The sequence below is a fragment of the Pogona vitticeps genome, chromosome 3, assembly GCF_051106095.1.
Source record: "Pogona vitticeps strain Pit_001003342236 chromosome 3, PviZW2.1, whole genome shotgun sequence".
In the NCBI taxonomy this organism is placed as follows: domain Eukaryota; kingdom Metazoa; phylum Chordata; class Lepidosauria; order Squamata; family Agamidae; genus Pogona; species Pogona vitticeps.
This window is the reverse complement of record NC_135785.1, coordinates 173,190,469-173,213,228: the sequence shown is the minus strand read 5'-3', so window position 1 is coordinate 173,213,228 and position 22,760 is coordinate 173,190,469. Positions and strand designations below refer to the sequence as shown.

Here is a 22,760-nt window from a genome sequence, read left to right as displayed (position 1 = left end):
AGAAGTCTTACCTGACTCTTTCTTTTGAGTCTCCAAATGTCTCTTTTAGGTTTGTCAAGTCTGGATAATAGGATGCAGGTGGGGCTATTATTTCCACCAAGCCAGAACTGATTTCTGTAGAAAACCTATAGACAGAAGGTCAACTTAATTATTTCATATTTAAGGGAACATTATAAGAATAACTTTTCTTTAAAGGTTTGATTCCAGACCCCCCAGTAGGATGAGAATTTTATATCTGCTGGTTTATTCAGCCATGCAATTCACCCGATAGCACTGGGCAAGTTAGTATCTCTCAGTCTACATGCTGAAATGAGCACATACAGTACAGAAAGGCATGGATATTCAAGGTGTGTTGTTGTTGTTGTTGAACTCCAACTCCCAGAATTCTGGCAATTTCAGCTGACCAAGAGATACATACACACATCTATAGTTTAGTCACCTGGAACAAGGCCTATCATTCCACACTGCTTGGCTATCTTATGCCTACTCAAGTCTACTGCTGTTAATGTACACAAAGGAAATGGTCCCAGTGACAAGGTCATTGTGGGATGTATACTTCATTGGAGGAGCCCTCCAACAGAGCACAATGGGATATGAGACTACAGTTCCTGTGAAGACCTATGCTTCCCAGGAAGCACTGGGGAAGTTTCCTTATTGTGTATTAACAACAGTAGGCGAGAACAGCCTGGAAGATAGGTCTTGTTCCAGTTGAGTGAAATGAAAGTGTGTGCAGGTGTGTCTGTGGGCTGCAACTCCCAGAATTCTGCCTACAGAATTCTTAAATTCTGAGAGTTGGAGTCCCCCATCACCACAAAAAAGTTACACCGCTAATGACTGCAGACTAGGATCAAAAGACTTATGTGCTTGTTTCTGGGGATATATCAAGACTTTGATCTCCCTCACCTATTTTAAGTTCCTTGCACTCCTGCAAAATCCACTCTGGAAAATCCCAGTAGTAGAAGATCAAACTCTCATTTGTCTGTCTAGCCCAGTACTGTTAACACTGGCTGGAGCAGCTCTTTTCTGTCCATGCCAGGAAAAGCTGCAGATTGAACCTGTGGCTTTCATGCATGCAAAGCAGATGTTATGCCACTGAACTATACCCCCTCTATCAACTGAGTTTTTTTAGAAGATGTAGCTTTATTAGTCTCTGTTAGCATATCAGGCAAAAACAAAATAAAAATAAAAATTAAGACAAAAATATTTTGGCACCTTAAAGACTAACTGCTATATTTTAATGTGAGCTTTTGTGGACAAGTCCACTTCCTCAGACAGAAAGCAGAAATGTTTACACATTCCTTGAGCCTAGGGCATAATTGCCTAGTCATAGTCTATAATTAAACCACAATATGCTTTACCTTCTTAAGTACTTCGGCAGTTCTGTACCTTAATGCTTACATAGCAGCTCTAGCATAGATACAGTACAATCCATTTATTTCAAGCCAGCATAATCCATTTACACCCACCAAAATCTCTTAATGCCATTTGCAAGTGGACTTACTGAATTGTTCTCATGCCTATTATGACTATTGGAGTCCAAAAACTACAAGGAAAAAGGAATAACCAAAATATTTCAAAATACATTGTATGTAGAATACACTTACTCTTTTTCTAGACTTGCTACAACACCATTTACGTAGTCAAGATCTGTCTAGAAAAAGAGGGGGGGAAACATTATTATTAAGTTACACCTTTAAGTCACATGTAGCTAATTAGATACAAGTAGCTGCATGATTTTTCTTACTAACATAACAGCAAAAAGCCCATCCGCTCAGTGTTCTACCCAAATGGTTGGCATGATGCTAAACATAAAGAAATGCACTTTTATTAAAACAGAGTGTAGTTTTATGCACAAAAGCAAACTAACCTGATTTTCAATTCAGTTCAGCAAATTGCCTTGATAAAATTGCTAATTTACTTCAAGTTAAGCCAATCAGCATTAAAACTGTCAATGTAAACACACCCCATATGGTGACATTCATCATTATCCAATAGATTTTTTCTACTGCACTTCTCTTCCTGCACTACTTCTGCAGCAAAACTGAAAGGGTTGAAGGAATTTCCCTTTTTCCCTCACAGGTCCCCCCAACACAAAAAAAAAACCTTCTCTGTACCACTGGGGAGCCCTTCAGAGTGCATTTTGAGGCAGCGTGGAGGGCTGCAGCTGAAAAGCAGGAAAAGAAAGTTGTCTTAGAACAGTGTATCACCGCAGTATATCAACATCTAGGCAAATTTAAAGAACTGGTTTTCCTGACAAAATTAAAAGGGACAGACAGGAAAGGTTCAGTCACCTCTTCCATGTATGTGGTTGAGAACAGTGGCTTTTGAACACATGCCCCTTTTCAATGAGTGACAAAAAGGACTTTTGATTTGGGCATCTGTAACTGATTTCCCCAAAAAGGGAGGTGGGCTATAAGAAGGGTGGCTTAGATTTTTGTAAAATATTTAAAAACTATCACTTTAAGAAAAAATAAATTGCTTAAGTAAAAGTTTTCTTTCCTTAGTACTTACAAGAAATGCAAAATAAAGACTATGTACTTAAAGAACATTTTATATACAGTTCCTTTAACCTTCATTACAAAAGCTGACACATAATCCTGTAAAACAATATACAAAAGCACTCATCCATATATGGTGTGTGATTGATGTGTATCAGTATGTCTTTTTCTTTCAACAGAGCCAAGAGCTCCCTCCACACACTATGCCATGAAGTGTACTTATCTAACCATTTTTAAAAGTGCCCAACACCTTTAGATTATTTTACTTCTGCATAGCAATACCATAGGTGGTACATTGTGCTTCTTCAGCACTGAAGAAGCAGATCTGCCCTAATTGTCTTGCACCAAAGCATCACGTAGTAGTACAGGGTTACCTGCTGCAACAGAAGGGCCAACCTGCCTCTACTAAATCACAAAGCTACCTTCACATCTGTTTCTGCTTTGAGAAGGTGGTACCCTCTTTTACATGTTATTCAGAAGCAGACTGTGCCAAACAGAGGCCTGCACAATGTCCATGCTAACTCAGTTGCTATTCAAAACTCAATATTAGTAACAGATTTTGGTACAGTATATTAAAGAAGCAATATGTGGATTTACTGCGGCAGTCTAACAGTCTATTTGCTGAGCTGTCTGCCTTGGTTAGCAAATAGGGCACATTTTCTCCAAATGGTAAAAACAGCCCACAATGACCGTTTTGTGCAGTTCAAGTCATCTTACAAAGCAGTGCATTGATAGTTTCAACGAAGTTTGTTTAAGCAATCTCTTCCAAGCGTCACAGTTATGAATTTATGAGGTCAAAGAAAAGAAAAAGTCGTTCTACACAGAAACCTGCCAGGTTTCCTCTAACATTCATCTGGCTGCCATTAAAGGCCTTTCTGTCAGTGGATGCCCAACCACATTTTAGCCATTAAATGACGTTCTGACAAATCCAGTTCCAGAGTCAGCAAGACAGCATAAGGCTCACGGCTCTTCTGCCTATTCTCTCCACACTTTCAGCGTAGTGTGCAATACACAACTAAAATAAGATGTTGCTGCCAAACAGAATGTATGTGGAATATGTGACACTAATCAAATATACGAAGGTCTTGAGCTACAATTCCATGTATGTTTAACTGGGCATCAGAGATCAAAAATTTAATTTCCAGGGCTATCGTTCCTAGAATCCCCTAGCCAGTATGAACAGCAGCCCTGCTGGATGGGGGATTGTGCTCTACAGGGCAACCTTTTCAAGCTCTGCTGGATTTAAGACTCATGGAGCTAAGTGGGATTTGGCACTGAGTAAAGAGACATGTATTTGGAGTTACAATTATCCAGCTTTATGTGGCTCCCTCTGGATGCTTCACCGCATATTCTTTAACAGTGCAATTCAAACCCTTTCATGGTGCAGTCCAATTTAAAATACATATATTACGAAGCTAACTGCCCAAAGTGAACAGAACATACGTACATAATGTCCAGCAGGTGTGTTGGAATGTATGTCTCTCCAAAAAAAAAATCCTTACAGTTAATACGAGCAGCAAGTCCAAGCTATAGACAATATGGCATCTCCCTTGATGAGCCTGCCTGGGCATTAAGATCATCAGGGGAGGCCTTTCTCTTGGTCCCGCCACGCTCACAGGGGCACTTGGTAGGGACACAGAAGGGGGACTTCTCTGCTGCTGCTCCCAGATGCCCTCCCATGGGAAGCCAGGCTGGCCCCCATCTTCTAAAGTAAGTAAAGTCCTTTCTCTTCAGGCAGGACTTTCCTCGGTGACTGGCTGTCTGAGAAGGTTTTTTTTAAATGGTTTGTTCTGCTCTGTTGTTTTTAAATGTGTTTTTAGTTTTCATTTTATTTACCGTTTCTAACATAATACTTGTTTAATTCTTATATTATTGCATACTTACAGTTTTTAGCTTTTAAATATTTTCTTTTTAATGATCTAAACCACCCTGGGTCCTTTTAAGGAAAAAGTGGGGTAAAATATTTTAAATAAATAAATAGGTCACCATCCAAGCCAACAGCTAGTCTATTTTTATATTCAGGATACTGTATTTCCAGAAGAATGTTTAAAATTCTTTAAAAGAATATGCCTACAAAACCCTGAGTGGAGTTCTGGTCCTAAGATTTATGACATATGGATTTGAACTCCATGTGACCTCTCTGTTATAACTGAGAAGTATAAATCTTTATGGAGATCCATTTAACAACAGAAAAACAAGTTGGAGCCTATCGAATGGACTTTTCTCTAGAAATAAGGCAGCTTCCTATGAGCTCATACTCAAACATAACTCCTTACAGCTATGAAAATTCATAGAATCATAGACTCATATTAATAACTGAGTTGGAAGGGGCCTATAAGGCCATCAAATCCAATCCTCTGCTTAATGCAGGAATCCAAATCAAAGCAGATAAGACAGATGGTTGTCCAGTTTTCTCTTGAATGCCTCCAGCACTGGAGTGCTCACTACCTGCCATGGTAATTGGTTTCATTGCCATACTGATTTAACAGTTAGGAAGTTTCTCCTGATTTTCAGCCTAAATCTGGCTTTCTTTAACTTGAGCCCATGTGTCCTGTACTCTGAGATGACTGAGAACAGATTCTGCCCCTCCTCTGTATGAATACCTTTCACGTATTTGAAAAGTGCTATCATATCTCCCCTCAGTCTTCCTTTCTCAAGGCTGAATATGCCCAGTTCTTTCAGTCTTTCCTCATAGAGCTTGATTTCCAGTCCCTTGATCACCCTTGTCACCCTCCTGAACTTGTTCCAATTTGTTGGCATCCGTCTTAAAGTGTGGTGTTCAGAACTGGACATAACACTCTCTAACTGAGGCCTAACTAGTGCTGGACAGAGGGAGACTAGTACTTAATGGAATTTGAAGACTGTACTTCTGTTAATGCATCCTAAAATAGCATATTTTGCTTGTGGTTTTCCGTAGCAGTTATCCATATTTTTCTTACAATTATTATTTGGAATTTGTTCAGTAATTTAACAAGTAGCTGATGCACATGATCTGTTTCATACTGATTTAATGAAAAACAACAACAAGAAAAACTTGTATCTGTAAAAAGCTGTATCTGTTATAGAATATCAATCAATGTTTTTATAATTTTAATTGACTGTACATAGTATTTTAACAACAACAACAACAACAACAACAACAACAACAACAACAACAACAACAACAACAACAACAACAACAACAACAACAACAACAACAACAACAACAACAACAACAACAGAGTAGTCTCTTAGAGCAAATATAAGAAAGATTCCTGTGGTGACTTGAAGGCTGACAAGTTTTGTTTGGTCTAAGCTTTCATGGGCTGTGTAGTGCACAAAACTACCCCAGGAAAGGGGAAAATATCAAAATTTGGAACATTTACCTATTTTAAAAAACAGTGAAGTTATATATATTATAATACCAACTAGATAGTTGTTATAGATATAATTTTGAAGTACGTTTACGTTCCCATTCCTCAAAAATAGTTAAAATACCCTGTTTCCCTGAAAGTAGGACCTAACCTGAAAATAAGCCATAGTATGATTTTTCAGGATGCTCGTAATATAAGTTCTACCCCAAAAATAAGCCCCAGTTAAGTGAAATCCCACCCTCCACCATTGTGCAGCAACCAGAAGATGAAATGACTGCATTTGAATAAATGTAGATTGTTGTGCACGAAAAAAATTAAACATCCCCTAAAAATAAGCCCTAATGTGATTTTTGGAGCAAAAATTAATAGAAGACCCTGTCTTATTTTCGGGGAAACACAGTAGTCACTAGGAATTACAGTACCTGTTAATAAACATCTATATGATATGTCTCTTTCACCATTTAGTGAAGTTTATCCTAAAAAAAATTTTTTTAGTCATATGGTAAAAGAAATAGTCATTCCGTACTAATTTATAATTGTAATTCAGTTATATTTTCATTACTAGAAAGAATATTGACAAGTCACTCATTAAAAATAATGAGTAACTGGTAAGTAAGTAACTCTAAGCTCTTGAAAATACATGTAGCACTGGAATGCAGATCAACAGAACCCGTGGCCATGTAAATATATTTGCTCATTTTAATTCCTTACTATCTGCTCCTTTTGTTCTCTGTGTTTATTACTCCTGCTTTAATGCATCAGTTCCCATAATGTAGAATGTCTTGCCAACTGAGGTTAGGCACAGCCTCCACATCTCTGTGGAATCTTTGCTCAAGAGTATTTTCCTTCCAAATAAGGATTTCCTGACACATTCCAGCCACCACTTTATTAAAGCTTCCATTTCCATTGTGCCTTTTTTCACCAAATGGTTATTTTATGTTGCCTTGAAAAGTTTGATATGAAGCAATTTATAAATTTTACAAATAAATAGGTAATACCAAAGTAATTATTGCAACTGTGATTATACATAAGCAAGAGATAAAGACTGATACCAACCAAAAGCATAGGATTGAGTGACTGAGTGTTACAATTAATGGAACAATACAGAGAACAATCTAAAAATATGTACGTAATTGAATTACCTCTCCTATGAAGACAATCATAACAGTGTCTAATTTTTCTTCTGGAGTCAGCTTATCAATCAGTGAGTGAAGAGTTTCTGTAAGATACGATTTTACTTTTCTCTTTACAGTAGGAATTCCCATTACTATAGAAACTGAAAACAAACAGAATGATTCATTTGGTTTCCTGAACAGGAAAGAAAAGGCTTTGATATGCAACATTTAGTACTACACATAATAAGTTTCTGGTATGTTCTTGGTGTTTCCTTAACATAACTCAAAGGCATGTGAAAAGTTACAGATACAATAAAAACAGAATAGACCATAAACCAAAAAAAAAAAAAAAAGTTAGAGGAAATTAAAAAATAATAAGTTTGTAAATAGGCCATGTGTGGCAAATAGACAGAAGTATAACAGATTCATGACCTTTGTCTTTCTCCTTTACTGTGTTATGTTTTGTGTTTTCGCACTGTATTGTAGTGTTTTATGATTTAGAACTGTTATTTACATTTTATTGTACTATTTTAAGACTGTTAGCCGCCTAGAGTGGTCCTCATTTGACCAGATAGGCGGGATATAAACAAAATTTTAAAAAAATTATATAAGGGCACCCTGTTTCTTTCTCAGCTCCTGCCACTAACACTCTCCTCTCTCTTCCATGCCAACTCTTCATTCAAGACCTGCTGCCTTCTCACTTATTAATGTATAGTGAGATAAGGGGGAATGTGGATTGTCCTGTGCCCTTTGTTCCTGGAAGAAACCATAGCAGAACTACTGTAAATAAAAACTGCCACAGAATGAATAAACAGATGGTCGCCTGAAGCTGCTGCTTCCCCCCCCCCACACACACACACACCTTTTTTCTTAGAAAGCATGTTTACATCCTTGAATTAATAAACTACAAGCTCCCATTCATACTGTGATGTTCCAATATGAAACATTCAGGTTCAAATTTCCACAAATGTCAGTTGTTCAGTACAGGGCGTATCTCATCTAATTCATGTCCCAAGAATCTAATCAGGGCAGATTTGAAAATCAACTTTTTGGCAAGAGATGTATGAAAAGCATACATGTCCTTTGGCTGCCAAAGTACTTTCAGTTTAGAACACTGTCCATGCACATATAACCAACACATATATCATAAGGCTTGAAAATGTACTTTTCATGCCTAACATGCATTAACGTACACACATCCTGTTAAATGGAACAGTCTGCAGCCTAAAGATGTGAAATCTTGCCACAACCAGTTATTCTACGAAGATCAAGAAAGGGAATATAAAATGGATTGTTAAAATTTTGGACTTAGTAGTACAAGCAAAGCGAAGTGACAGATTAACAAATAATGATCTGCAGATATCCAAGAGGTATTCTCCTTACTGGATCCTGTTAATCTGTTTTGCAGGAGTTGTCTTCAGTAGAATCACACACATGAAAAAAGGAAATGAATCCTGAACACAGATCCTATAGCACACATACTGTGACTGAGGCCTGAGGCAATATAGCCCCCTTCCTCTGCCATTCTCTCCCCATTTTAAAACATCAGATTCTGGGCTGAATAAAATATGCCTTTTTCATGACATGTCACAATTTTCTGGATATTGTTTCTAAGCAGGAGACATATTTCAGCATCACATCTAAACTGAACGCCACACTTCTCCTTCCCCATGTACAATGCCCAATACAGTGATTCACGGCTATTAGAAACAACATCTTGAAGGGCTTTAGAGAAGCTGTTACTGCAAGAAAAGAAATGTAAAAGCCAAGACTATATGAGCGAAGAAAGAAAGAAAGAAAGAAAGAAAGAAAGAAAGAAAGAAAGAAAGAAAGAAAGAAAGAAAGAAAGAAAGAAAGAAAGAAAGAAAGAAAAGCTTACAACTCTTATCAGGAAGGGACTCACAAGATCAGGGTGAATACAATATTTCCTTTGAACTACTGGTGCTGTTTACATACGGACCAAAAACCAAAAAAACAACTAGAGTTGGTCTAATTCTCTGTTCTACATTTCATGGTCTATGAAGCTTACCAGCATGAAAATCACTATCTACTCATTAACAAGCTTGTGAAAATTCCATGCATTGTTATTTTTTTCCCCAACTTAATTTTAGGAAAAGCCATGCTGTTTCGGATCAGTGGCTTCCATTATACCTTAATATCAAAAGTGAGGCATCCATATGGGACAATAAGAGAGAAGACTGAAGACAAACTTCTTTCATCTTGGATTCAACCTGAATTCTAAGAGAAGCTCAACAAAGAAGACAAGATTCTTTTAATCATCTGTTTGCCAGGAATTCTACTGAGCCTTGTTATTATAACAAGCAAAGCTTCACACACATCTTTCATTGTACCGTATCAATTATATACATCTTGCCACTTTACCTCCTGTTCGTCCAAGGCCAACTTGCACTGAAGGTCGAAGGCTCCCTTCATTTTTCAATAAATGAGGCAAGTGATAATAAATATTTGGCACTTGAAGAGATTTTCTGCTTGTTAGCTCCTTTAATAATTTTAAGGTTTCATCTGCAAACATAAGAGAGACAGAGAGGTTTTACATAATTATGTGTTCATCAATTAGCAACAATAATGTGCCATCAAATCCATTCTTACTTATGGCAGCCATTGCAAGGTTTTTTTTTTTAAATAATTCTGCACCATCAAGTCAATTCTGACTTACGGCAACTCGTTTCAGAGTTTTCTACGTAAACAGTCCTCAAAAGTTGCTTACCATTCCCTTCTTCTGTGGGTATTTCTGGGACTGTGCAGCTTGTCTAAGGCCACACGTTAACTCTTCTGGGATGTGCAGTAGGGAATTTGAACTCATAGCCTTGGCTCTACAGCCAGACACCTAACTCACTGAGCTACCCAGACAGCTTAAGGTGTATTTTTTGGGTGGGTGTGTATGGAAGTACCGTAATCATAAGTGGTTTACCAGTCCCTCTTTCTTGTAGTAATGTGGGAACATGCATCTTGCCAAAGGCCACACAGGTGACAGGCCACACAACCCCATCAACTATGCACAGCCTTGGTGATCTTGGCAGGACTCTTTAAGGAGGTACCATAACTCCAAGCCTCTGGTTCTGCAGCCAGGTGTTTCAGGCACTCCAACCCCTGAGCTACACCATCAAATTGACTTTAAAGCAAGCCCTAACCAAAGTCTAATCCAAACAGAATCAGAGGCAATTTTCAGATCCATACCGCACAAAGGATAACTACAGTAAAATCCATTAATTAGATGGTCCTTGAAACAGAAAATAATGATTCGGCTGGAAATGGAAGCAACGTTTTCTGCAATATCCCTAGGCAAATTACATCGAGGGACAAATGATGTAACAACAAATGAATGCCTCACACCCCACCCCACTTTTTTTTAAAAGAAAGAAAAGGCTGCTTTGCTTTACTTCAATTAAGAGAAAGACCCCAGAATAAAGTGCTTGGTGGGGGAAGGAAACAAGGAGCAGAGCGATGGAAGAATCTGTGTAAATTTAAGATCAGAATGAGAAGATTCTTTTTCTTAAAAGAAACCTTTGGCTCACATTGGGCAGCTGCTTACACATGGGGATTATCCTCACATACTCCAGAAACAGGAAATGTGGTCAGCCAGCATCTTTGCTCGCTTGTCATCATGCAAGAGGGGGTAATGAAAAAGATGGAAAAATCTACACTAAATGTCTGATGAGAAAACAGCTCTTTAAAAAAAAGGGGGCATTGAACAGAAAGATACATAGGAACTAATCTCCTACACCAGCATATGGGAGTTAAACCATACTGGCAGTACAGTGGGAGCCCCGTATCCAAGACACCCTCTAAGCCACATGGCTGTGCAAGTGTGCATGACTCTACAACCTCCACCAGGGCTCCTCCCCCTCCACACACCCACAGTAACTGTTTCCAGCCTCTTTGGTTCTGGTTGTGATGGAACCCTGCATGGGGGTGGAGTCATATGCACAGGGAGGGAGTAGAGTCATGTGTGCAAGTGGTTGAGCCCTGCCCAGCGGGGTTGAACATTAGAGGGAACATTGCCCATATCCATGGGGAATCTGTTTCAAGTTCCCCCACAGCTGCTGAAAAACACAGATTATAGCAAACACTACATATATTTTTTCTTTTAGTATTTTCAGACTGTGGATAAATGAATCAGTGGATACTGGTCGCATGGCTAAGGGGGGGGCTACTATACATTCAGAGTATATAGGCCAAAATCAGATCATTGTTAACCATGAAACTGGCCAGACCAGAAGCTGCTGTGATCTGGTCAGGTTGATTTCGCCTCTACAGAAATTTGCACAGGCAGTTTCCATGGAAGGAAGCAAAACACACAACTCATTTGGCTTTATATCACACGTACTCTAATGTGGTTGGATCTGCATTTCTCAAACAATCAATTGATAATCATGTTGCCAAAGCAAGTTCAGGTACAGACAAAATGAATGCTTTTCTTGTCCCCTTAAGAAAATTAATGATCTTGTTATAATACCCACTCTTAGACAAAATTACATGTTGAGATTAATAGAAATAAAACAGAATGTACATCATAGCCTGTCCAGTTGGTGTGCACTGATTATATTGTGACAATTCAGATGGCTCTAGATACTTGTTGCCTGAATTTGTCAGGCCCTAGGTAACAACAAAAGCTCCTTAAATTACATCAAAGGAGTAGTAACATAAATGGAACAATAACCTCTGAATGAAAAGTACATTATTTCTCTGTTTGTTTAAACATTATATATATATAAAATAAACAAAGCCAGCAACAGCACAAGACGTAACAAGAGCCAACACTTGAATAATGTGTTTGTTCTCTATCTTTTTGTAAAGTAGCAACTCCATAACTAAAAGTTTACTGATGCAATTGACAAGGAGTGAAATTAATTCTCATTAAGTTAAAATTACACTGCATTGTGATACTTTTACTTACTATTATTAAGAAACAGATTTAAAGCCAAGGTACTAATTATTTGTAACTAGTTACTACCAAGGTCTGGGAAAAATAAAGTTTATAGTAGCCTAGTTTCTGTCAATGCTCTAAGGAAACACATGATCTCTAAGGACAGGGAAGTTAATAGTGTGTTATTATTTAAAAATTTGTCAGCATATGGATTTTTGCAAACACATAGATTGAAAACAAACGAAAGAACTAGCACAATTATTTTGCTTCTTAAAAACATCTGCCTGTACCTGAAACACTGCTCAGTGCATCCTTGCTTCCATTTGTTTCTGCCACTGCCCGTCTGAATTGCTCCAAGATGGCATTTAATTCAGAGGAACGCTGCAGGGTCCGGTGCTCAGCTATTCGAAGACGTTCTTTCAAAGCATGAAACTCCCTTTGATAGGCAATCAGCTTTTCTAGAAATGAAAATGGCTGAGATTACTTTCCCTTATAAAACAAAACAATAGCGATTGAGAGCAAAGATAAAAACCGATCAGCTTTCCGATGGAAAGAAACTTCAAAAATACTGAAATATGACATCACTATTACCGGATACTTTAACAACTGTTTCTCCTGCAGAACCTTTTTTGTCCCATTGAGTATATATGCCACAAATATATATATTCTAAAAACAAATAATGGAGAATTGTTGTTGTTATATGCCGCCAAGTCACCTCTAACTTAAGGCAACCCTACAAATGAGCAATCTCCAAAATATCCTGTCTTCAACAGACCAGCTCAGAACTTGTAAACTCAAGCCTTCTTCTATTCCTGTGCCTCCAACCTTTCCTAGCATTATCTTTTCTAGAGACTCTTGTCTTTTTCATAAGGTGCCCAAAGTAGGAAGAGCCTGAGTGTCATCATTTTTGCTTCCAGAAATAGTTCACACTTGATTCACTCTAGGACTAACTTTTTGGCTTTCTGAAGTCTAGGGTATCCGGAAACCTCTCCTCCAGCACCACACTTCAAACGAATCAATATTTTCCCTGTCAGCTTTCTTTACTGCCCAGCTTTCATACCCATACATGCTGATCAGGAATACAAGAGTGTGGATGATCTTGGTCTAGTGTCATACCCTTAAACCTGAGGATCTTTTCTAATTCCTTCATTGCTGCCCTTCCAAAGCTCAGTGTTCTGATTTCTTAGCTGAAGTCTCCATTGGGATTTCAATGCTTCTATTTCTTCATTGTCAACATTAAAGCTGTACAGTTTATCTGTAATCATGATTTTTGTTCAGCTGTAGTACTGCTTTGGCACTTTCTTCTTTCACTAAAAGTCATTTCAAGTCTTTTCTGCTTTCTGCCGGTAAGATGATGTCATCTGCATATCTAAAATTACTGACGTTTCTTCCACCAATTTTCTCTCCTCCTCCATCTGAATCTAGTCTCATTTTCTGCAGGGTATATTCTGCATACAAGCTGAACCGGATATGGGAATATAAAGCACAGTTGTTTGACATCTTTACCTCTAGGAAACTACTGTCCCTCCATATGCTGTCCTAATGGTAGCTTCTTGTCCACAATGCACGTTATTTATTTATTTATTTAATTTATACCCCGCCTCTTTCTATGTGTAAGCCACCCAAAGGTTGGGTTGTTGTCACCTCTACAGTCAGGGAGGGTGAAGAATTAACATTAGTACCATGAGGAACTGGCTCCACATGAAGACCAAGCTGTAGCATAGATCAATAAATTTTACAAAACCTGTGTGAATGTGGTAAATAGTTAAATATTTCATTTTTAGATATACATTGTTTGATAGGCTAGTATAATTACCAGTTTTGACAGTGGTCCTAATCTGTTTGTCAGAAAAGATGGACAAACCTTATGTATATATATTAGAGCTAAACAAATTACACATAAAAATATTTGGCAGAAGTTGCAATTGATACTTGGACTCTCTCCACTCACCTGGAAATATATATTTCCAAATTTTCATTTACAATTATGATCAGAACTATATTACATGTTTACACTGGTAGAACTATATTTACATAAACCAGAGAGGGAAATTGCTGCTAGTTAACAAGTTGCCACTTACATTCCTATTTGTGTACTAAATCATGAGACTAGGAATGCGAACAATAACTCATTAATTAGCAGCAGGTTACCACTGTGATTTATGTAATTATACTTATACCACTGTAATTCCAAAAATGGATTGTGGCCAATGTATAACTACTGTGTAGATGCCTTTTCATATGTTGTAACTTTTCAGAAAAATCATGTTAGCACTTTTAAATATTTTTAATAATGAAACCAAGCAGATAGTACAAAAAAAGCTATATAGAATTCTCTCTGTCTGTATGTGTGTATGTGCATGCTTACTATAACCATTGGTTGCCTCCAGATATTCTGTAACAAAGAAAATTCTTTCCATTTTCAAAAATAAGAGCTTGGTTACACATGGAAGAAAACCTGGTCTTGAATCAGGTTTGAAATAGATTTTTAAAATTCTAGTTACATAACGTACAGCAAAGTGCATGCTTTTTTGCCTCAGAAGTGTGTTTTTTGGATGGAAAGTAAGGTATTTTACTCAGCCACAAGAAGGTCATTTATTTTAAATTTCCTGTGAAATTGATTTCTTTTTAATTGGTTTGGCATATCTGAATGCCTGTGTCAGTGTAAATTGTGTCTTTGAGGTTTGTCAAGTAATGGATGCCAGGATCACAGATTTCAAGCTGCAGGAAAACCTTGCAGTCCAATCTGAAAAGAGAGCCAATAGAGAGAGAAAGGCTTGGTGGGGGAAAGCACTCCCTCTTTCACAAGCATAGAAGCTGCTGATCTTGTCAACTTCTGTGATCTGTTTCTCTTTGCCACACACTGGTGTGTCTTTACTCTCGCCCACCTGCCTTCTCCACCCCCTCTGTGTGTGTATGTGTGTCTATCTCTCTGTCTGTCTCTCTGTATGCATGTGTACTGGGCTACAGGGAAAACTCCATTTTAATTTTTTTTCTGTCATGCTAAACTAGTGCTATGCCATATTACAAGAAATAAAAAAACCTAATAATTAAAAATGACATAGTGGCAGCAGCTAATGGCTGTGAGAGGCAGTCAGTGTAAAGAGAGGCAGATATAGCACAAAGCCTCAAATGCAGGAATGCATGACTTTAAATAGACCTCAAAACACCCCAGCTCCTGATTAATTTCATAGTGCAATCGTTAATTTGTTACATGAAGGATGATACATCTGAAAAAAAGAAAAATCAATTATGAAAATTCAAGAAGGGATAAAGATTTAGGGATTGTAACTGAGAAAACATGGGAAGATTTATTAAAGAAATGAACTTCACTATCTAAATTAACTTGCCAGAAAATAACAGAGAAGATTTTTACTGCAGGTATCAGACACCTGCATGAGTTAGTGAAATAAATGTGAGGCTAAGCAAACAGCTTTCAAAGCTGAAGAAACGGAAATGGGAGAAGAGGGTACAATTTTTTTTTTAAAAAAAGTTTCTTTACAGATTAATTTTCCACTCTGCTTTATGAAAGGCAAAAACTAATAATGATTCAGTTAGCAAGTTAATTTTTATAATAAGAATACAGTTTGTAAAGTGGTGAGAATCACCAAGAGGATCAAGAACTGTGGACGGGTCTGCATTTTATATGGCAAACTCAACTAATTTGACTTGGGAAAGAAAAGACAGAGAGCATTTGAAGACCTTTGTGAGCAGATGGCATTGGGTTTTTTTTCTATATGAAAGATATGTTTCCCTTTGATTATTCTTTGGAAATACATCTGGCTTGAAATTATCTCATTAAAACCATTTCTCTCTACGATGTGATGTCTCTGTTTATGGTGTAGATTTCATTTTTTAAAAAAACCTGCAAGTTAAATCCAATCATTATTCCCAACCAGAGTAATTTCATTGGAAAGAGAAGACTCGTTAAATCGACACTTAAGTAAGCCCCATACTTAACTTGAATGACGTATGCAAGAGTATAACAAGAAACTAAGCTTGTTCTGTGATCCTTTGTCATGTTTCTACCGCATGTAACAGAAAGATCACAGCAACATCCAGAGCTGCCAGACGGAAGGGAAGGTGCTCTTTGGCTCATGGAACAATCCCTCCCACAAACAGAAAATCTTCCCAATCCAGAGTAATCATGTTGGCTGCTATCCACCCTGCACAGAATTGACAAGTGATTCTTCTCCTTTTTCCAAATTGTCCTGATCTTGGCACCATACCCCAGGGATACTATATGCTGCACTTGGCAAATGAGAGTCACAGTGGCTGGGAGCTGTATACAGTCCTACAATTTCTAGACAAAAATCCAGTGTGCCCTCAGCACAAGATTGAAAAGTACAAGTCACTGATTAAAACAATGTGTTGTGTTTTTTTGTTTTTTGTTTTTTGCTTGTAATACAGGCAGCACCTGGCTCAGACTTCAAATGGATCTTTTTCACCCCAGCTTCACCCTATCAAATGGCTGTATTATATTTTTTTGGCACATATACATTCCTGAGATTGGAAGATATGGGCAGTTTTGTGGTTAAGAACTTTTCAGACATGTACACTTGAACTTAATTTTTCTACGAGAGTGATTCTCAACTTTGGATAACCCGGGTGTCCTTGAACTACAACTCCAAGAAACCCCGGCCAGCACAGCTAGTGACGAAGGCTTCTGAGAGTTGCAGTCCAAGATCACTTGCATGAATCAAGGTTGGGAACCACGTTGTTCTAGGTCATCTACTGCTTATTGGGTTTCATTGCTTCAGGCAGTAAGTGGGGGAAATGCACGCCTAAATGCTTTGACATATGACAAATTCCCAGAAAACTAGACGTGAGAAGAAAGGTTCCAACTTAAGTTTTTCCCATGATCCCAGAATACTACAGAAAGCCATGTGAATCTCCACTAGCCATCTGAAGTGATAGATCCAGACAGCTCACGACCTCAACAAGAACTGGCCCCAACCTCACTAATCCCTCACTGAGCAACTGGAATGCTTTCACTGAAGCAAGTTTCTGAATAATTTTTATTAAGTTTCTCACACAAGGGATACACTAAAGGGAAGGGGGTTCAAATAGGAGCAAACCAGTTTGACAAATTATTCAAAACAGATATGTTATAGAAATTCCCATTGTTTGTTACACAATTTACTAATTATTCCTTCACTTATTTATAGTGAGTACTTCCAAATTTGTATCCACTGTGTCAAAATAGTCCATACTCAGGAGTGTCATAATTTATATCTCTAGAATTCGAAGTCACATACCATCAGTTCATCTTTTTCCTTGTTGAACAGAAATTCCAATAAGGGCTTCCAAATTGTTCTAATGTTCGTCAATGATCTGTCCTTAATTAAAGCTGACAGCTTCGCTATTTCTACCATTTCCAACACCTAAAGTAACCCATCTTCCATTGAGGGTACTTTATTCGTTTTCCAGTATTTTTTTAAAAAATTGTTTGTTAATTTTAAAAAAATATTTTCCATTGGGTAAGGAAAAATCATAGGGAAGGGGATTTGGAACAGGGTACTGAGGTAAATAAAAAAATACAGAATGTTGTTGAGAACAATATTATTCATTTTCCAATATTAAGCACAGAGCAGTCTTGCAGCTGTTGTCAAATATCTGATAAGTACAGCTTTATTCTTTTCTACATGGTTGTCTACTAAACCCAGAAGAAACAGTTCTGGATTTAATTGCAAATTAATTTTCAGTATCTTAAGCATTACTGAGTTAATTTGTTTCCAGAACTTTGCAGCCACTCCACTCATCCATCAAATATGATAAAAATAACCCTATTTAGCTTGACATTTCCAATACTTACTGGAGATCTCTCTGTACATTTTGGACAACTTTTTGGTGTTAAATATCCATATATAATTTATAGAAATTTTCCTTAGAGTTGTAACTCCCTGTAAATTTCAGTCTATCCCTCCACAATTGTTCTATTTGGATGTTGTATCCGAAGCTTTTTGCCCATTTAAACCATACAGTGTTTGATTTGTTCATCCTCTGTATCAAATTTCAAAAGTATTTTATACATCTTAGAAATCATATGGTCCTTATTTTAAACATGGATTTTTCTTCCACAAATCCAAACACTTTTCTATCTGCTGTAAATCTTTCTGATATAAATCCAGGCAATCCTATACAGTACATGGCAGTCTTTTATTAAAATTCTATTTTAAATAAGTTTGACAAAGCCACCAGAAACGTGGTGGAGGACCAAAATCCATCAGACAATGAGCACTCATCACATGGACAGGCACATATCATGCCATCCTACGCGAGGCAGACACAAGAAACACCAATTGTTTCCTTTTTTTTTTTTTTTACAAAGACATCTATATCCATCCTTTGCTAACCTGCTTTGAAACCAGAAAACCATAATCCTTGTTTAAGCTTAAAGCAGCTTCCCCCCCCCCCAACCTGTTGTTCCCCACCAGTGGCTGAATTACAGCTTCTGTCATCCTCAATCAGTATAACTATTTCTGGCCGACAGGGATGGGAATTGTAGTCCCACACATTTGGACAGTGCTTGATAAGGGAACTAAAGTTCATGGAAGTTAAACTAAAGCTAAAATTACCTTATTGAGTTTGTTAACTAAAAGTATTGTTATGAGCCCTTTTTTTTGTAAAGAGTTGTTGCTTGGAAATAGAGCCACTGATTCTTTAAAAGGCTAAGATAAGTGATAAAAAAACTCTACTACTCAAGGATTTCTGTGGGTGCAAGTAGCACTGAAAAGTCACATGAGCCAACTAGGTATTTTCAGAGCTGAAGAGTTACTTGGTACTTTGTGAAGCTACTGATTACAAGCCATTTCTCCACCGAACGGAAAACAGCACAGATTACAAAAGCTTCTCTTCCATCTTATAAAGTCTGCTTTTAGCAGCTCAGTGACCTTTGTGAACGTTAGAGGAAGAAGGTTAAAAAGAGGGGGAAAAGGCCAGCCCTCAACATGCTAAAATTCATGTTGGCACTCAGTCTCTTACTCAAAGGCATTCTGGTTTATTTCCCTGACATTTAAGACAAGGACAAGGAGCTTATTTTTTACTATAAGCACTAGCAATTTATGTTTAACTTTATTGGTACCATCTTGGTGGGCAGGTAAACGGCGTTCCGTGTCTAAATCACACTGGCCATGTGACCACGGAAAGATTGTCTTCGGACAAACGCTGGCTCTATGGCTTGAAGAGCGGGATGGGCGCCGCCCCCTAGAGTCGGACACGACTGGACAAAAAAATTGTCAAGGGGAACCTTTACCTTTTATTAGTAAGAGAGAAAAAAGAGGCCAAGGAGGGTATGTGCACATTTAGAGATGAGCATGAACTTTGGTTCGGAGGTTCATACTGGTTCATATGCACGTCACCACAGGTGCCACATGCTCCCTTCCCCACCTTCCCGACTGGATCTCCATTCACAAGGCAGTGCCTGCTCCTCTCCTCCTCCTCTCTGGCTATTTGACTAGTCTCCGTGCTCCTGCCAGGGACTGGCTGAACAGCTGAAGAGGATGAGGAGAGGAGCACACTCTGACTCTTGAGTGGGTCATTGGCCAAGGAGGCAGGGGAAGGGAACATGTACCACCTCTAGCGCCGTGCATACAAACCAGCACGAACATCTGAACTGAAGTTCATGCCCATCTCTACACATGAGACAGAAAAGTTGTGAGGACATAAGGACACTATATTTAAATCTGTAACATTTTTAGTCTCACACACTGCTTCATATAATGGAAACATGTAACTCAAACTCTGTATCATCTCTTCAAGATTTCTGCAAGAATCCTGATTTTCCTTGGTCATAAAAAAAAGTGTTACCACACAATGACAAGTATTACAAAAGAAGGTTTCTTTCTTTCTAAAAAGTTGACCCCATTATCAGATACATATATAGATCAAAATACATAGTGTATTCATGTATTATATATGAAATATATATTATATATGAAATACCCTGTGTGCTATAATGGGTAAAGTGACAGACTTGGGCTCAGGAGGCCTGCCTTCAAATCCCTATACTGCCAAGAAAATTCAGTGGGGTGTGGAACGGGTAAAACCACTCTTTAAATATCTCACTTACTCTGAAAGCTCTATTAGGGTCATTATACGTCGGTTCCAGCTTGATGGCACATAACAACAATGTGAAATATATATGTATACGTAAAATAAATGTATACCAATATATTATGCATGAAAAATATTTTTATAAAATGAAATGTTTCCACAACTTTTTGCAGTTTAAGACAGACATAATACAGAATTCACAAATCTGCCAGAGCAGATGGTTTTGTCTTGAGAAATTGGATAAGAGCACATAAAAGCCAGTTATTATTGTGTAATCTAGAGCTCTTCAGGAATTAAGTATAAATATTTGAACTGGCTTGACATTTCACATTATGAGAAAAGTAACTCCATTCCTACACCTTCCGCTCTTTTCATTTCACAACCTTTCCTCCAACAGAGACTTAAACACACACATTCCCAGACAGAACTATTCATTCATCCTTGGCCTTAAAACCACAGAAAAATGCAAACATAGCAACTTGTATCCCACAGCATCACTTTGTATCAACGAAGGGATCACTGTACCAAGTTAAGAAATCAACAATTGCTCTGAAAAGTTGATTGCTGTGTCTCACAGTGGAAAATGTACCCAGATTCTTAAAATCTATTCTCTCTATCCACCACAGAAGGTCACAGATGTCCTTTGGCAAGATTCTTGTTTTGACTGTGGGTTCAACCTGATGCCGCCATGAAACCCTTTCACACTCTACAGCTGATTCAGACTCACATGAGTTCTGTCAAGGACACACGGAGCTGCTAGCAAGTATGGGCCAAATGGGGAAAAATATTCTCAGTTCTCAAAATCTATCGATATTTGTATTGGATTCAATCAGTGGATCATGTGATCATCTCCTTCACATCAAAAACAAGTTCTCTTTATTTTATATTGGAGAAAGACAAGCCTTTAAAATAAAAATTTTCCTGCATGCCAAGCAATGGCAAATTCTGTGACATTCATATGCATGCAAATGCACGTATGGAAAACCACAGAATGAACGTTAGCCTCTGCAGGCCAGAGTTAATGATATGACTTAGGAGGAGGAACAGGGATGGAATGTGGTGGCAATCAACTGGCCTTCATGTATTCCTTTCCTTTCAACTTCATCAAAAATATTTATTACCCATTCACTTTTACCGGAGGGGCCAAACTGATGCCATCCAAGGCCTAAATTGCTTTCTTTGGAATTACACGCAATAAACTATCTGCCCTACAGTCTTTAGTGTTATTCTAAATTTCTTTCATGTAATGGCAAGCACACGTAAGAGTTTAGTATAACAAAGGCAGAAACAGAACACTGTACCAGGTATTCTCAGAAGCCAGGAAGATAAGTTCCTAGCCACCATGTTAATGACCAGAGGGAGAGGAGAGGAATGAATCGTCTGAGAACTCCATCTGTCTCAAATAAGAGTTCTCCACAAACACCACTAGTGTTTCTTATTAACACTACTGAAAAAAATTGCCAGTGTATGTATGCCAGCTGTGTGTTTACATTGGGTTTTATGTCACTGGAAAATGTAGAAGCAAATATTCCTGTCCTCCTTGCTACCAGAATTCCTATGGCTTACTCTAAATGAAACAAAAAAAACCACTGTCATCAACCTCTCTTCCCCCACCCCGCTTCCATTTCAAGATGTTGTGCAGATCCCAGAACTTCAACAACCTGGCTTGTTTTTTCCTTCTCTTCTACATTCCCCAGACTGACGATCCTGGAAAGCTATTGCATATTTTTTGTATTCTTTTGCTCGAACTAACAAAGCTGTTACTCTAGTACAGATTTTGGAACTGTACTTTTGTCTATCTCTCCTTTATTTGAAAAGAATAATCAGAAGCATACCTGACTAACAACATGAATCTGGCCATCACCATCTTGTTATTGTTATCGTTGGCCTAATTTCAAGCCTGGTCTTTATTCTGCCAATTCTACCTGCCACAAATCTCTAGTGAGAGAACAGCCTTATTTTGCTAAAATATTTCAGTTCTGTCTGGGGAGACAGGAGAGAGTTGTTGAGAACTCCACAACTGGATACAATAGCCTGTCAATACATTTGCTAAGATAACTGAGGCTGCAGTCCTTATACCCATTTAGTTTTAAACTCACTGAGGTTTATGTCTGAGTTTGTTCTGTTGCTTTCACAAAAGCAAGGAAAACTATTTCTAATGGCGGCTGGGGGAACAGAGAGCAGGAATGCAAGACTTTAAATGTAATTTAGGCATGTGCGATCCCCCTCTCACTCCTGCAGCCCCCTGTGCAGCAAACTGTGCAGCTGGACATGTACTGTACTGGACAGACCTAGCTAAAATCCATCATCCCCAAGTTATAACAAACTTTCCACAGACGTATATGCCAGAAATAAAACACAATTCATAACACAATCATTGGCAACACATCACATTACAAAATAAGATGTAGCATTTATTTACATGGCTGAAAAAAAATTAAAGACTGTAAAACATGTTTAGGTTTTCTCAGAGGGGTTGCAAATTAGCATAAATGCCTTGGTATATTTATATCCAAGGCAGTTCTGGACTGAACTTCCATATCCAATACCAGAAAAATCAGAACTACAGTATCTTTCTTTTCTACTTCTGCTTCAGTCTTGTGTGAAACAAAAACTGTTCCAAATGGTTTGCACCCAGGGCTGCAAAAATGCGGAGAATCAGTGATTTTGGAAGCAATGGACTACGCCCAGTGTTACGTTCTGTTGTTCCTGCAACAACAATACATTATTTGGGTAATAAATTTTGTGCATAATCTTTGAAGAGTAAAATCTTGCCCAAAGCCTCTGTTACAGTTTTTCAATGAGATTTAATGTTTTCCACTTCGGCAGGCACCACGAATTAAATGTTGA

At 38.0% G+C, this 22,760-nt stretch overlaps 1 protein-coding gene across 2 annotated transcripts in view; it reads right to left on the bottom strand.

The window, feature by feature from the left end:
* The window catches only part of MGAT4A (alpha-1,3-mannosyl-glycoprotein 4-beta-N-acetylglucosaminyltransferase A), a 71,176-nt gene that overhangs the window by 25,376 nt on the left and 23,040 nt on the right, over window positions 1–22,760 (bottom strand). For both annotated transcript variants that reach the window (XR_012085246.2, XM_020805596.3), the window contains exons 3-7: window positions 12,145–12,312; window positions 9,349–9,489; window positions 6,994–7,127; window positions 1,605–1,651; window positions 12–125 (exon numbers count right to left, since the gene is read on the bottom strand). Coding sequence is in view for 1 of the 2 variants with exons in the window: in XM_020805596.3 (XP_020661255.2) it covers window positions 12–125; window positions 1,605–1,651; window positions 6,994–7,127; window positions 9,349–9,489; window positions 12,145–12,312 (604 nt within the window). In the remaining variant the exon portion in view is untranslated. The remainder of the gene's footprint in view (window positions 1–11; window positions 126–1,604; window positions 1,652–6,993; window positions 7,128–9,348; window positions 9,490–12,144; window positions 12,313–22,760) is intronic.